Consider the following 17496-nt stretch of genomic DNA (forward strand, 5'->3'; position numbering starts at 1 on the left):
TGCTTTGCTGCAAGAGGGACTGGTGCACTTCACAAAATAGATGGCACCATGAGGAAGGAAATTATGTGGATATATTGAAGCAACATCTCAAGACATCAGGCTATAAGTTAAAGCTTGGTTGCAAATGGGTCTTCCAAATGGACAATGACCCCAAGCATACTTACAAAGTTGTGGCAAAATGGCTTAAGGACAAAAAACTCAACGTATTGGAGTGGCCATCACAAAGCCCTGACCTCAATCCTATAGAAAATTTGAACTGAAAAAACATGTGCGGGCAAGGAGGCCTACAAACCTGACTCAGTTACACCAGCTCTGTCAGGAGGAATGGGCCAAAATTCACCCAACTTATTGTGGGAAGCTTGTGGAAGGCTGCCAAAGGCAATGCTACCAAATACTAATTGTATGTAAACTTCTAACTCACTGGGAATGTGATGAAAGAAATAAAAGCTGAAATAAATAATTCTCTCTACTATTACTCTGACATTTCACATTCTTAAAATAAAGTGGTGATCCTAACTGACCTAAGATTGGGAATTTTTGCTAGGTTTAGGATAAACTGACTTTAAATGTATTTGGTTAAGGTATATGTGAACTTCCGACTTCAACTGAATGTAAATGTAATATTTCCGTTTTTTTATCAATTTGCTAAAATATTGTCTAAAAACCTGTTTTTGCTTTGTTATTATGGAGTAATGTTTGTAGATTGACGAGGGGGGAAACTATTTAATCAATTTTAGAATAAGGCAGTAACATAACAAAAAGTGGAATGATTTGTATACACAATTCATGCCTCAGTTGCCTCAAGGGTTGAAAATCAATCTTTTCCTGTCTCCTCCCTTTCATCTACACTGATTGAAGTGGATTTAACAAGTCACATCAATAATTGATCATAGCTTTCACCCGGATTCACCTGGTCAGTCTATATGTCGTGGAAAGAGCAGGTGTTCTTAATGTTTTGTACACTCAGTGTATGTTGGATTTATTCTTCTGGGGAGTGCCAATATGGATGATTGGTGGCTTCAAAGCCTTTCATTGGCCAATACATAGCATCAGCAATCCAAGGTTTATATACATCATTGGTTGTCATACACAGCCTAAAGCTAACCAACATCCTGATACAGCCGTGCTAGTCTAGGAGATAAACTAAAGGCTGTAATTATGCTATTTGTAGCATATACCCAATGTTGCTAGTCTAGGAGATAAACTAAAGGCTATAATTATGCTATTTGTAGCATATACCCAATGTTGCTAGTCTAGGAGATAAACTAAAGGCTGTAATTATGCTATTTGTAGCATATACCCAATGTTGCTAGTCTAGGAGATAAACTAAAGGCTGTAATTATGCTATTTGTAGCATATACCCAATGTTGCTAGTCTAGGAGATAAACTAAAGGCTGTAATTATGCTATTTGTAGCATATACCCAATGTTGCTAGTCTAGGAGATAAACTAAAGGCTGTAATTATGCTATTTGTAGCATATACCCAATGTTGCTAGTCTAGGATATAAACTAAAGGCTGTAATTATGCTATTTGTAGCATATATCCAATGTTGCTAGTCTAGGAGATAAACTAAAGGCTATAATTATGCTATTTGTAGCATATACCCAATGTTGCTAGTCTAGGAGATAAACTAAAGGCTATAATTATGCTATTTGTAGCATATACCCAATGTTGCTAGTCTAGGAGATAAACCAAAAGCTAGAACTATGCTGTTTGTAGCCTGACTGCATGTGTGTAATTTAATGTGAAAGGGACATATCTGCTGTATAATGACAGTCAGCTCACCTCTCACCTCTCACCAGCTCACCTCTCAATCTTTTGATCTCTTAGAATTAGAAAAACAGACATTAGGAGCACATCATCGACGACATCATGATTTTTCTTTTTACAAAGTACACAAGTGTAGATTCAAGGTTTTTTTTCTCTCTTTCTTCTGAGAGAGATTATTTTTTATTTATTTTACCTTTATTTAACTAGGCAAGTCAGTTAAGAACAAATTCTTATTTTCAATGACGGCCTAGGAACAGTGGGTTAACTGACTTGCCTAGTTAAATAAAGGTAAAATAATAATCTCTCTCAGAAGAAACTCAAACTATGGGGGCATTTGGAATGCATCTCCTGTTTTGTTGTTGCTGTTGTTTTTGTGAAAGATATTTGATTGTATTATTTATGTTAGTCTATGTCTGAATAGATTAGGAAAATGATCATGTCGTGGATGTGGCTGTTACAGATAGGTGTTTTGTGGCATAATAGAGTCCACGGTCACGGTGAACTTTCACTCAGCTGTCAAGGAGAGTGACATTGTGGACCACAGTGGGACATTTTGTGACAGCGGAGAAGCCAGCGGATACATGGGGACACAGTTGGTGGCAGATGCAGTAGATTTAAACTTTAATTCTGGGACTGAACACGTCTTCCACACTCGAGTCGTCCTTTGAAGAAAGAGGAAGTGAGACTGAAGAAAGAGGAAGTGGAAGTAAAAGGGTTACTTAACAAAGACGAGTAAGCTACCCCCTTATATATGTGGAAGAGGACGTTTAAAAAGAAAAGTAGCATCTTTATAAACACACACTATATGATCGGTGAAAGCTGCTGTGCTGGTTTAAAGTACCAAAAGAGCGTGCGTTTTTTTCAACTGAAAGCCGATGCCCAGAGTTACTCATGATGTTACACAGTGATTGAAGTCAATAATTGTCAGACTCAATAGGAAACTGTGAAAAACTGTAAGTATTGAAGCTCTTGCAGGTTATGAAATACTACAATGAAATACTGCTCTTTCAGGTTATGTTTTGGATACATATATGTGTTGGATAGCTGTGCCATCATTGATATTAGAATGTTGGAAGATTAGCCACACACAGAAAAAGGTGCCATCTAGAACCTAAAAGGGTTCTTCGGCTGTCTCCATAGGATAACCCTTTGAAGAACCCTTGTCGTCGCTCATGCATAACCACAGATGTAGGCTGTCTAAAGTGGTAGGCTATACTTCTGTGGTTAGCACAAAGCCTTAGTGTCAAGTCTGTGAGTTCACTTGTAACGGAAGTTAGACTGATATTTTCAACCACTCATTTGGTAGATAAGCCAAATTCAAAGGCGTTATCTTGCATCTTATCTAATCGTACAGTATCTGTTCATTGCTTATTTGAATCAAGATCAAACTTTTTTCAACTCTCAAAGTAAAGGGTAAGAAGTGTGGTTATTTTAGTTTCCTCTGCTGGTTTAGTTTATACCTTTTGTTGTCAGAGCATACATACAACTTTCATTACAAGTGAACGTTAGGTTGTTTGCTTTCTGTTGAATGTTAATAAACAATTGTTCCTGACTTGAAATCCTAATAGGTGTCAGGTATTCAGCAAATTATCTATTAGGAACATTAGATTATGAGGTTAAAAAGTGGTGGCATTCTCCTTTAAGTTTGTACAGGGCTAATGTCTTGACAACTGTGAAATGTATTTAGAATGCTCTTCAGAAGATTTTGTATTGATTGAGTGTTTATGTGTTCATCTTAGTTTTGTTTCTTAGACGTCTTTGTCATTTGTGTCTTTGTCATCTGCTGCAGCCAGAAACACGATCCATCACCATCTCGCAGATGTTTGCCAAAGCCACAAAAGCCTTCGTGAAGGACACAGATCATGCTGGTCGCCTGATCCCTGTGTCCAGTCTGAATGACACAGACAAACTGAATCTCCGATCACTCATTGTCAAGACCAGGCACAGATACTTCTGGCAGGAACCCAAATACCAGTCCCTTGGCTTTACCCTCGGTGATGTTCTGGAGCCTGGAGAGCCTGGAAACACACCTTTAAGCCCAAGTAAGCACCAAAGCGCTAGTGACAAATAACTATGGGTTGTTGTTGTTCTAAAATATCTGACCATTGATTTAAATATTTATCCTACTCTCATTTTTCTGAGCAGAATAGGGAAATGATAATGTCATGGATGTGTCTGTTATAGATATGTGATGGATGTGTCTGTTATAGATATGTGATGGATGTGTCTGTTATAGATATGTGATGGATGTGTCTGTTATAGATATGTGATGTGGTATAATAGCATAGAGTCCATTCAAATGTTGAACTTTCCCTCAGCTGTCAAGGAGTCTGACTTTGTGGACTACAGTGGGACATTTGGTGACAAGAAAGAAATGAACGCAGATGGAAACGTGGAGGCAAAGTTGGCTGATTTCAACCTGACAGTGGAAGGGAAATGGTCCACCAAACAGAAGCTGTCCCTTGGCAGCCTGAACAAAGAGAAGGTTGATGTGAAGGACTTACACAACTACTCAAAAAACAGGTGAGTTACCCTATACTATACATATGTTCAATACAGTCATAATACAGTCATAATACAGTCATTATACAGTCATAATACAGTTATACTACATCACAATACAGTCATTATACAGTCATAATACATCATACAGTCATTATAATACATCACAATACATCATAATACAGTCATAATAGTCACAATACAGTCATATACAGTCACAATAGTCACAATACAGTCATATTGCAGTCTAATATAGTCATAATGCAGTCATAATAGTCATATATATATATATATATATATATATAGTCATAACACAGTCATTATACAGTCATAATACGTCATAATACAGTCATATACAGTCATAATAGTCATAATACAGTCATAATACAATCATAATACATCCTAATATGGTCATATATAGTCATAATAGTCATAATAGTCATAATACGTCATAATACAGTCATATACAGACATAATACAGTCATACCAACTCACAATACAGTCATATTGCAGTCATATACAGTCATAATATTCATACTACAGTCATAATAGTCACAATACATTCATATGCAGTCATATACAGTCATACGACATCATAATACAGTCATAATATGGTCTTATATAGTCATAGTCATAATACAGTCATTATACAGTCATAATACAGTCAAAATAGTCATACTACATTATAATACAGTATAATACAGTCCTAATTGTCATACTACATCATAATACAGTCATAATATGGTCATATATAGTCATAATATGGTCATATACAGTCATAATAGTCATAATACAGTCATAATAGTCACAATACAGTCATATACAGTCATAATAGTCACAATACAGTCATATACAGTCATAATAGTCATACTACAGTCATATACAGTCATAATACAGTCATAATACAATCATAATACATCCTAATATAGTCATAATACAGTCATAATAGTCATAACACAGTCACAATATGTCATAATACAGTCATACAGTCATAATAGTCACAATACAGTCATAATAGTCATAATACAGTCATAATACAGTCATAATAGTCACAATACAGTCATAATACGTCATAATACAGTCATAATAGTCATAATAGTCACAATACAGTCATATACAGTCATAATAGTCATACTACAGTCATACTACAGTCATATACAGTCATAATACAGTCATAATACAGTCATAATAGTCATACTACATCATAATACAGTCATAATATAGTCATATATATATATATAGTCATAATAGTCATAACACAGTCATTATACAGTCATAATAGTCACAATACAGTCATATACAGTCATAATATGGTCATATATAGTCATAATACAGTCATAATATGTCATAATACAGTCATACCAAGTCAAAATACAGTCATATTGCAGTCATATACAGTCATAATAGTCATACTGCAGTCATAATAGTCACAATACAGTCGAATACAGTCATAATAGTCATATACAGTCATAAACAGTCATAATACAGTCATAATAGTCATAACACATTCATAATAGTCATAATACAGTCAAAATACCGTCATTATACAGTCATAATAGTCATAATAGAGTCACAATAGTCATAATACAGTCATAAGTCACAATACAGTTATATACAGTCATAATAGTCACAATATAGTCGAATACAGTCATAATAGTCATAATACAGTCATACCAAGTCATATACAGTCATATTGCAGTCATAATTGTCATACTACATCATAATACAGTCATAATATGGTCATATATAGTCATAATAGTCATAATAGAGTCATACAGTCATAATAGTCATCATACATCATAATACAGTCATACAGTCATCATTCAGTCATAATACAGTCATAATATGGTCATAATAGTCAAACTACATCATAATACAGTCATAACACGGTCATAATATGGTCATATATAGTCATATATAGTCATAATACAGTCATCATACATCATAATACAGTCATTATACAGTCATAATACATCACGATACATCATACTACAGTCATAATACAGTCATCATACATCATAATACAGTCATATACAGTCATCATACAGTCATAATTCAGTCATATACAGTCATCATACAGTCATAATAGTCATACTATGTCGTCATATAGTCATATAGAGTCATAATAGTCTCAATACAGTCATATACAGTCATAAGAGTCATAATACATAATAATACAGTCATAATACATCATAATACAGTCATCATACAGTCATAAGTCATACTACGTCGTAATATAGTCATATATAGTCATAATAGTCTCAATACAGTCTTATACAGTCATAATATGTCCTAATATAGTCATAATACAGTCATAATAGTCATACTACATCATAATACAGTATAATACAGTCCTAATCGTCATACTACATCATAATACAGTCATAATATGGTCATATATAGTCATAATATGGTCATATACAGTCATAATAGTCATAATACAGTCATAATAGTCACAATACAGTCATATATAGTCATACTACAGTCATATACAGTCATAATAGTCATAATACAGTCATAATACAGTCATAATACAATCATAATACATCCTAATATAGTCATAATACAGTCATAATAGTCATAACACAGTCACAATACGTCATAATACAGTCATACAGTCATAATAGTCATAATACAGTCATAATACAGTCATAATACAGTCATAATAGTCATAAAACAGTCATAATACATCATAATACAGTCATAATAGTCATAATAGTCACAATACAGTCTACAGTCATAATACAGTCATAATACAGTCATAATAGTCATAAAACAGTCATAATACGTCATATACAGTCATAATAGTCATACTACAGTCATAATGCAGTCATAATACAATCATAATACATCCTAATACAGTCATAATAGTCATACTACATCATAATACAGTCATAATATAGTCATATATATATATAGTCATAATAGTCATAACACAGTCATTATACAGTCATAATAGTCACAATACAGTCATATACAGTCATAATAGTCATAATATAGTCATCATACAGTCATAATATGGTCATATATAGTCATAATACAGTCATAATATGTCATAATACAGTCATACCAAGTCAAAATACAGTCATATTGCAGTCATATACAGTCATAATAGTCATACTACACTCATAATAGTCACAATACAGTCATATGCAGTCATAAGTCATTATACAGTGATAATAGTCATAATAGTCATAATACAGTCAAAACACCGTCATTATACAGTCATAATAGTCATAATAGAGTCACAATAGTCAATACAGTCATAAGTCACAATACAGTCGAATACAGTCATAATAGTCATAACACAGTCATAATACGTCATAATACAGTCATAATACAGTCATACAGTTATAATAGTCATACTCCAGTCATAACAGTCATAATAGTCATAATACAATCATAATAGTCATAATACAGTCATACCAAGTCATAATAGTCATAATACAGTCATACTGCATCATAATACAGTCATAATATAGTCATATATTTATATATATATAGCCATAATAGTCATAACACAGTCATAACACAGTCATAATATAGTCATAATAGTCACAATAGTCATAATACATCATAATACATCATAATACAGTCATATACAGTCATAATAGTCATACTACAGTCACAATAGTCACATACAGTCATATACAGTCATAATAGTCATTATACAGTCATAATAGTCAAAATACAGTCATTATAGTCACAATACAGTTATATACACTCATAATAGACATAATACAGTCATAAGTCATAATACAATAATATCCATTCATATACAGTCATAATACAGTCATAATACATCATAATACAGTCATATACAGTCATATACAGTCATAATAGTAATATATAGTCTTTACAGTCATTATACAGTCATAAGTCATAACACAGTCATAATAGATCATTCAGCTCACCTTCCCAAGGTATCTTTTGTGTAAAAAGGACATTTTCAGGTTGAAGTGATTTCAGACAAGAAAGAAGTGGAACTGTACTGGTTTAGCAACTTCCTGAAACTTAGACTGTTTTCACTACTAGCTTAGTTTAAAGGGTCAATATGTGTTTCCAGATTTCTATGAAATATGACTTAAAATGTGTCCCTCCTGCAGAGTTCTGGACATGTCCCATCCTGTGATCAAGCAGACCCGTGCGAATCCCAGGGCAGTGTTAGGCGTCTTGACGGAGAGGATTATGACATCACTACCTTGCCCGGTCACAAACACTGTCCTTAAGCATGGCAATGTAGGAGCCAACGTGAGTGCCTGTGTGTTCCTGAGCGGGAAGGTAGGAAGAAAGATTACCAAGTGTTCTACTGAAGTGAATTATATTTGAGACATGGATTTCCCTACCGGCCAAACCCTCCCTAACCCGGGCGATGCTAGGCCAATTGTGCGTCGCCCCACGGACCTCCCGGTCGCGGCCGGTTACAGCGCCCTTAACCACTGCGCCACCCAGGAGGCCCTCTGTCCTCATATACATCATAATACAGTCATAATACAGTCATATACAGTCATAACAGTCAACATAGTATTAATACAGTCATAACAGTAATATATAGTCTTTACAGTCATTATACAGTCATAACAGTCAACATAGTATTAATACAATCAATCATAGTATTAATACAATACAATGTCCATCTTTTTAAGGTCAACCCTGTTACGTGAACTCTCGTTTTAATATGGTGAAACTGTTTTCTAAAGAAATATTCAACATCTAATAGTTAAATCATGGTGTAAAAGCAGGTAAACAAACTGGTTCTCCTCCTTTAGTCAATGTTCTGGTGTTTTGTGGTGGAAAACTGAGTGGGTTGAGCGTAACACTTCAAACCTGTTCTCCATAGATTTAAACAAATAAATGGGGAAGCTTGCTTTCCATTGCCACTCCTTGCGAACAGGCTTCCATTACCCCTGTCACAAGGATATTTATGGCTGATTTAAAATGGTCAGCCCTGATATGGTCAACCTTGTTACTTAATAGGCACTTACTATAATTATTAAAAAAATACCTCTTGAGATGGGAAAACACTTTTTTACGAAGTTGAACCTATGCTCTTTATGAGAGACTGTTCAAATTAGGTGAAATCCCAAAATAAATTTGAGCAAGTTAGACTTCTCAAAAGGCAGCAAATCGTGTTTTTATCGTTAGAACCACTTCCTGAAGATGTGGTGGTGTAGAATATGTGACTGTCTGGGTTAGAATCTGCCTGGGCACCAAACGTCTCTGACTAATTTAAAATGTTCTCCACAGGCCTCTATGAAGCAGATCGGCAGTACTCAGACAGAAAGTGATGTGTCACTGGGTATTCCTGCAAATACTGTCATGGCCTACAGTCTGATTGAGCTCTACGTCAAATGCAATGGACAGTTTGGTGAGGAAGTGTATGGTTTGTCAATGTCCCAGGTATAGCTGCATGGTTAAGTACCATGGTAAAGTACACAGCCAGCGTCTATGTTCCTCAGTGTATTTAATATATCCACTGTATTTAGTATAGCCACTGTATTTAGTACAGCCACTGTATTTAGTATATCCACTGTATTTAGTATAGCCACTGTATTTAGTATATCCACTGTATTTAGTATAGCCACTGTATTTAATATATCCCACTGTATTTAGTATAGCCACTGTATTTAGTACAGCCACTGTATTTAGTACAGCCACTGTATTTATTATATCCACTGTATTTACTATAGCCATTGTAGTGAGTATAGCCACTGTATCTAGTATAGACACTGTATTTAATATAGCCACTGTATTTAGTACAGCCACTGTATTTATTATATCCACTGTATTTACTATAGCCATTGTAGTGAGTATAGCCACTGTATCTAGTATAGACACTGTATTTAGTATAGCCACTGTATCTAGCATAGACACTGTATTTAGTATACCCACTGTATCTAGTATATCCACTGTATTTAGTACAGCCACTGTATTTAATATATCCCACTGTATTTAGTATAGCCACTGTATTTAGTACAGCCACTGTATTTAGTACAGCCACTGTATTTATTATATCCACTGTATTTACTATAGCCATTGTAGTGAGTATAGCCACTGTATCTAGTATAGACACTGTATTTAGTATAGCCACTGTATTTATTATAGCCACTGTATTGAGTATAGCCACTGTATTTATTATATCCACTGTATTTAGTATATCCACTGCATTTAGTATATCAACTGTATTTAGTATAGCCACTGTATTTAATATATCCACTGTATTTAGTATAGCCACTGTATTTAGTATAGCCACTGTATTTAGTATATCCACTGTATTTAGTATAGCCACTGTATTTAGTATAGCCACTGTATTTAGTATATCCACTGTATTTAGTACAGCCACTGTATTTAGTACAGCCACTGTATTTAGTATATCCACTGTATTTAGTATAGCCACTGTATTTAGTACAGCCACTGTATTTAGTACAGCCACTGTATTTATTATATCCACTGTATTTACTATAGCCATTGTAGTGAGTATAGCCACTGTATCTAGTATAGACACTGTATTTAGTATAGCCACTGTATTTATTATAGCCACTGTATTGAGTATAGCCACTGTATTGAGTATAGCCACTGTATTTATTATATCCACTGTATTTAGTATATCCACTGCATTTAGTATATCAACTGTATTTAGTATAGCCACTGTATTTAATATATCCACTGTATTTAGTATAGCCACTGTATTTAGTATAGCCACTGTATTTAGTATATCCACTGTATTTAGTATAGCCACTGTATTTAGTATAGCCACTGTATTTAGTATATCCACTGTATTTAGTACAGCCACTGTATTTAGTACAGCCACTGTATTTAGTATATCCACTGTATTTAGTATAGCCACTGTATTTAGTATATCCACTGTATTTAGTACAGCCACTGTATTTAGTACAGCCACTGTATTTAGTATATCCACTGTATTTAGTATAGCCACTGTATTTAGTATATCCACTGTATTTAGTACAGCCACTGTATTTAGTACAGCCACTGTATTTAGTATATCCACTGTATTTAGTACAGCCACTGTATTTAGTATATCCACTGTATTTAGTATAGCCACTGTATTTAGTATATCCACTGTATTTAGTACAGCCACTGTATTTAGTACAGCCACTGTATCTGTCTGTGTGTGACTGGTTATGACTGTTGTCTGCTCTTGTCCATAGAGCTGTGCCTCATCCGCAACAATGGGGGCTTTGAAAAGGTTTGGTCAAATTACGAGATTGAAGAGGATGGATTTATGGACCTGAGAGGCGACTTTGATACCACCAGCCCCTTAAATCTGAACGAAGGTAATAATTCCAGTGGAGGGTAATGTCTCCTGTCTAGTGGTCAACATGTAGTCTACTGAATGGAACATCTGGTCAACATGTAGTCTACTGAATGGAATGTCTGGTCAACATGTAGTCTACTGAATGGAACATCTGGTCAACATGTAATGTAGTCTACTGAATGGAACGTCTGGTCAACATGTAGTCTACTGAATGGAACGTCTGGTCAACATGTAATGTAGTCTACTGAATGGAACGTCTGGTCAACATGTAATGTAGTCTACTGAATGGAATGTTCCATATTTAAATCGTTCTCTTTGATTAGTAATTACAATGTTTCCACACTTTTGGAATATAAAATTAAATGATTTGCTCCATAAAAATATGACACTTTGACAAAATGGTCTCTGTGTTGTTTGTGCGTTGATAGAACTGGAGAAACTGAGTGGTCATTTACAGCTCCTGTCAGCTCTGCCGGTGGCCAAATGCTCCTCTTTGCTCCAGCTCCTCAAGACAACCATGGAGGACAGAGAGGCAGTCAGTGTGCTGGAGAGTGTGGTGAGTGGTAGAGGTCTTCACGGGTCCAATAGATCTGAAATCCGACCCGGGACCCGAGTGGGTTCGGGTCCTAAATTCTGACTTTTGTCTCGGCTCTGGGTCGGGTCTGATCTAATTGCCACAGATTTTTGGGTATGTGTAATTACAATTGATTTACCGAATGGACCTGATTGGACCCGTCCTCTTGTTATCTGTTTCAGCCAATTGCAACTCAATAAAATGTATAGCTTATGTCCAACTGAAACTGATTCCGGCCGCTCACCTGACGTGCCCCTGCTGCTGAGGAGAGGGAGAGAGAGAGGAGAGAGAGCGAGTGAGTAAAAGGAGACATTGTCTAGGCTACTATTATTCCTGAAGATTGAGGCCTTTTTCAATGAAGTAAAGAGAAAGTTAGAGGAAAAGGAGTATTATCAGGATAAGGTAAGACCCAGATGCAGACCGAGTCGAAATAACAATGTTTATTTCAGCAACAGAGGCAAAGGTACAGGACGGCAGGGTCAGGACAAGCAAGGGTCAAAAACCAGGAGGGCAAGAAAAATAGAGTCTGGGAAAAGACAGGATCGGACAGGACAAACGCTGGTAAGCTTGACAAACAAGACGAACTGGCAACAGACAAACAGAGGACACAGGTATAAGTACACAGGGGATAATGGGGAAGATGGGCGACACCTGGAGGGGGTTGGAGACGAGCACAAAGACAGGTGAAACAAATCAGGGCATGACAGTTCCCCGCCCTCTAGGAGCGACACCTGGCGCCCTACATACCTGGTTGACCGGGGTGCCAGCGGTGGAGGTCGGCCATGAGGGCTGGGTCCAGAATGTCTCTAGCAGGGACCCAGCACCTCTCCTCCAGGCCATAACCCTCCCAGGCCATAACCCTCGCAGCCCTATAGTAGTAGTCCTATAGTAGTAGTCCTATAGTAGTAGCCCCATAGTAGTAGTCCTATAGTAGTCCTATAGAAGCCCTATAGTAGTAGTCCTATAGTGGTAGCCCTATAGTAGTAGCCCTATAGTAGTAGCCCTATAGTAGTAGTCCTATAGTAGTAGTCCTATAGTAGTAGTCCTATAGTAGTAGCCCTATAGTAGTAGCCCTATAGTAGCCCTATAGTAGTAGTCCTATAGTAGTAGTCCTATAGTAGTAGTCCTATAGTAACCCTATAGTAGTAGTCCTATAGTAGTAGTCCTATAGTAGAGGTCCTATAGTAGCCCTATAGTAACCCTATAGTAGCTGTCCTATAGTAGTAGTACTGTATTAGTAGCCCTATAGTAACCCTAGAGTAGTAGTCCTATAGTAGTAACCCTATAGTAGCCCTATAGTAGTAGTCCTATAGTAGTATCCCTATAGTAGTAGTCATATAGTAACCCTATAGTAGTAGTCCTATAGTAGTAACCCTATAGTAGTAGTCCTATAGTAGTATCCCTACAGTAGTAGTCATATAGTAACCCTATAGTAGCCCTGTAGTAGTAGTCCTATAGTAGTAGTACTATAGTAGTAGCCCTATAGTGACCCTATAGTAGCCCTATAGTAGTAGTCCTATAGTAGTAGCCCTATAGTAGTAGTCCTATAGTAGTAACGCTATATGAGTAGTCCTATAGTAGTAGTCCTATAGTTGGAGCCCTATAGTAGTAACACTATATGAGTAGTCCTATAGTAGCCCTATAGTAGTAGCCCTATAGTAGTAGTCCTATAGTAGTAGCCCTATAGTAGTAGCCCTATAGTAGTAGTCCTATAGTAGTAGTCCTATAGTAGTAGCCCTATAGTAGTAACCCTATAGTAGTCCTATAGTAGTAGCCCTATAGTAGTAGTCCTATAGTAACCCTTTAGTAGTAGTCCTATAATAGTAGCCCTATAGTAGTAGTCATATAGTAGTAGTCACACCTACCTACCTACCTACCTACCTACCTACCTACCTACCTACCTACCTACCTACCTACCTACCTACCTACCACCTACCTACCTACCTACCTACCTACCTACCTGCAGGAATGAATATATTCCTCTCTCTCTCTCTCTCTCTCTCTCTCTCTCTCTCTCTCTCTCTCTCTCTCTCTCTCTCTCTCTCTCTCTCTCTCTCTCTCTCTCTCTCTCTCTCTCTCTCTCTCTCTCTCTCTCTCTCTCTCTCTCCCTCCACAGCTGGATCAGATGTGTGAAGGTGAGACTCCTGACCTGGGTGATCTGGAAGAGTCTGAGAGGGAAACAGTCCAGGCCATACTGGATCTTGTAGACCAATGTGTTGGGAAGGATGAGGACGAGATCCGATCCTCACTTCTCAGTGCCATCCACCTCATTGTCAGTGCCATGGACGGTGAGATAGAGAGCAGTTTTCACAGGATTCTCCAGTTATTATTTGATCAGTTCCTGGGAAACTAGTTTCACTACTGTGGTTTTATGTGTGTATATTTATATCTTCAGGAATGACAGATGAGTGTCTCTCTGTGTTGGGATCCTGTTGCAGTCCTCCAGTCTTACAGGCCCTGCAGATCCTGGTGAGTTCACACCTGCTTGATTGAGCCTCCTGTCCTGTATGACCTGGAGTTCATTTTTCTAGTTTTTTTTTAATGTAAATGTATTTGGGTTTATGTAAATTTATCTTCCCATGTTAAATAAACTAATATTTCTACCATTATGATAACATTGTACCACCAGTAGCAGTACTGACACCAATGACGGTAACCAGTGGCAATTTTTAACAAAAATATTGGTGGGGCAAACTCAATGAAAAAAGTGAATATGCATCGATACATTACTACACTAAACATTGAATGCACCATCATAAATAACTACCAATCCCAGAAATTAGTTTTGAGTCACACACAAAAAACGTTATAGCATAGCATGGAACTCAAACCGGCTGCGCGCATGCGCCATCATGCATCAATGTATTCTGCCTCTCCACACCAAACGCGATCATGACACACAGGTTAAGATATCAAGACAAACTCTGAACCAATTACATTATTTTAGGAACAGGTCGAAAAGCATTAAACATTTATGACAATTTAGCTAGCTAGTTTGCACGTGCTAGCTAATTTGTCCTATTTTGCTAGCTTGCTGTTGCTAGCTAATTTGTACTGGGATATAAACATTGAGTTGTTATTTTACCTGAAATGCACAAGGTCCTTTATTCCGACAATTAATCCTCAACCGAATCGTTTCTAGTCATCTCTCCTCCTTCTAGGCCTTTTCTTCTCTTGACTTTATATTGCGATTGGCAACTTTCATAAATCCATCCATAGGTCCATTACCGCCACTGACCTCGTTCGTCTTTCAGTTACCCATGTGGGTATAACCAATGAGGAGATGGCATGTGGGTACCTGCTTCTATAAACCAATGAGGAGAAGAGAGAGTCAGGACTTGCAGCGCGATCTGCGTCAGAAATAGAACTGACTTCTGTTTTAGCCTTTGGCAACGCAGACGCTCGTTGGTGCGCGCAAGCAGTGTGGTTGCAATAATTTAAGAATATAGATTTCAAAATTTATTTTGCAACGTTCTCGCACGTGACGTGAGCGGTGTAGTCAGCTGATTACACCTCTCACGTCACACCGCTTGCGTCGCGTGCGCGAGCGTTGCAAATTAAATTGGGTTCCGTGGGTTATGACCAGTGTATATGCTACTGCCCATATCTTTGGCTCCTATTGCACGGTAGTCCAGCATACTTTATAGAGTAAAGTTTATTTTACTTCAGAATCAATATCAGCATCGGTCTGCAATATTGCTAATTACTGTTAGAGTGATGGGACGCAGCAGAACACCAATCTGAGTGCAGTTGCCTCTGCCTGTCTGTTAACAAGATGCTCAGGTTATGAATAAAGCAATAATGTTTATAAAGCTACTCTCTGCCTCGCTTCAACCATTGCATAGATACAGTTTCATGGGTTTTTACATTCTGACATCAATTATTAACAACAGCACGTAGTAGCTAGCTAGCTAGCTAGCTAGCTACCTCAAACAGCTGTTAGCCACCGCAAGTTCCATCCAAACCACTCAGGTTGAATTATTTTATAACTTGCTCTATTTTAACTGAGGTCTGTTCAGTGGTTGATGAGCACCAAGATGTTTTATCTCTACAAGTTTTAAAATAATTTGCCAGGAGATTGTTGACATGATTCATGATGACTTTTCAGCTAGCTAACTAGAAGGCGATAAACAACTATGACATTTCTACCAGAGATAAGATGTCTATTTATCTGTGGCAAATGACATCAAGCCTTCTTGGGCGGACACTACTAATGAATCTCTATGGCAGCACCCAAGTGGGCTACAGCTGACTGAGTCCCCAGGCGAGCCTCTCCATAACAGATCACTGAGGGAGGCTGAAACAGCTGCATTAGGGAGCTGCCTTTCCTCAAATCAAATTGACCAAAATGACAATACAACTTTATTTTATTTAATATAGACCCCTCTCCTGATAACAGTTTGCCACAGGAAAGAATGCTTAAGGTCCTTGTATATCTTTGTAATGAGTGATCTACAAGGCTGTAACACTAATGATATTAAATACATTTGTTTTATTTTATAGCATTCAAAATAATATATCTCTACATCTCCAAAATTACTCTACTCATCAATACTGGGACAAGCCTATTTGCTTCTAAGTATTTTAAACAATGCATACAAATCAAGTTTTTCATTATGTTTCACATTGATAAACAGTTCAATATCAATTAAAACATGTATAATGTCTAACTATTTGTCATTTTAAAGTGTTTTTCATTGTTGCAAATTCTAGGGATGCAGATGCCACATTAATTCCTGCGCTGTTTGTCCTCCAGGTGCAGCATGTGGCAGCAGGGAGTGGGGAGACCCTCTCTCTGAGAGATGCAGGTCTGGCTGTTCTGACTGAGGAGGAGCTGTATCAGAGGACAGAGAGTCTCTTTGGTCACTCTGAAGTTACACTGAAGAGAGAGGAGGACACACTGAGGACAGAGATGAAGGACCAGCCTGGATACCTTCCTCTAGTCATGAGTATCACTGTGAAAGGCCTGGCCTCTTTAGTGTAAGGAGGGAGAGATAGAGAGAGAGAACATGCAACTTGTAAATCCTGTTTGAACTGATACACTCAGTATTCCATTCCATGTCTTACTCCTGCACTAGTTGAGCTGAAGAACTAGTGATCAACAGTGAATGTATCCTTGTAATGTTTTCAGTAAAGTTCAACAAACGATATCAGACGTCCCGACCTCCAGTCATCTAGTCATTATATAATACAACATAAAGTGGGACATTACAGAGGGGGGGGGGGGGTAGTTTATTAGGATCCCCATTAGATAATACAACATGAAGTGGGACATTACAGAGGAGGGGGGGGGGTAGTTTATTAGGATCCCCATTAGATAATACAACATGAAGGCACATTACAGAGGGGGGGGGGGTAGTTTATTAGGATCCC

At 37.2% G+C, this 17496-nt stretch overlaps 1 protein-coding gene across 5 annotated transcripts; it reads left to right on the top strand.

Annotated features, from left to right (window-relative positions):
• The first annotated feature begins 2302 nt into the window (after positions 1–2302).
• On the top strand, positions 2303–17273 carry LOC135532534 (gasdermin-E-like). 5 transcript variants are annotated; one of them, XM_064960014.1, is made up of 11 exons: positions 2303–2724; positions 2912–2976; positions 3561–3813; positions 4090–4294; positions 8380–8524; positions 9521–9641; positions 11443–11568; positions 11978–12105; positions 14240–14411; positions 14519–14592; positions 16880–17273. In XM_064960014.1, exons 2-11 carry the CDS (start codon positions 2944–2946, stop codon positions 17105–17107), a joined length of 1485 nt encoding a protein of 494 aa, XP_064816086.1. In that variant the 5' UTR covers positions 2303–2724; positions 2912–2943; the 3' UTR covers positions 17108–17273. The 5 variants fall into 5 exon arrangements, with proteins under 5 accessions (XP_064816086.1, XP_064816085.1, XP_064816089.1 ...); XM_064960013.1 differs by having other exon boundaries at positions 2305–2724; positions 8380–8554; XM_064960017.1 differs by lacking the exon at positions 2912–2976 and having other exon boundaries at positions 2307–2724; positions 3565–3813; positions 8380–8554.
• Positions 17274–17496: the final 223 nt, after the last annotated feature.

Source organism: Oncorhynchus masou, unplaced genomic scaffold (assembly GCF_036934945.1).
Source record: "Oncorhynchus masou masou isolate Uvic2021 unplaced genomic scaffold, UVic_Omas_1.1 unplaced_scaffold_1899, whole genome shotgun sequence".
In the NCBI taxonomy this organism is placed as follows: Eukaryota; Metazoa; Chordata; class Actinopteri; order Salmoniformes; family Salmonidae; genus Oncorhynchus; species Oncorhynchus masou.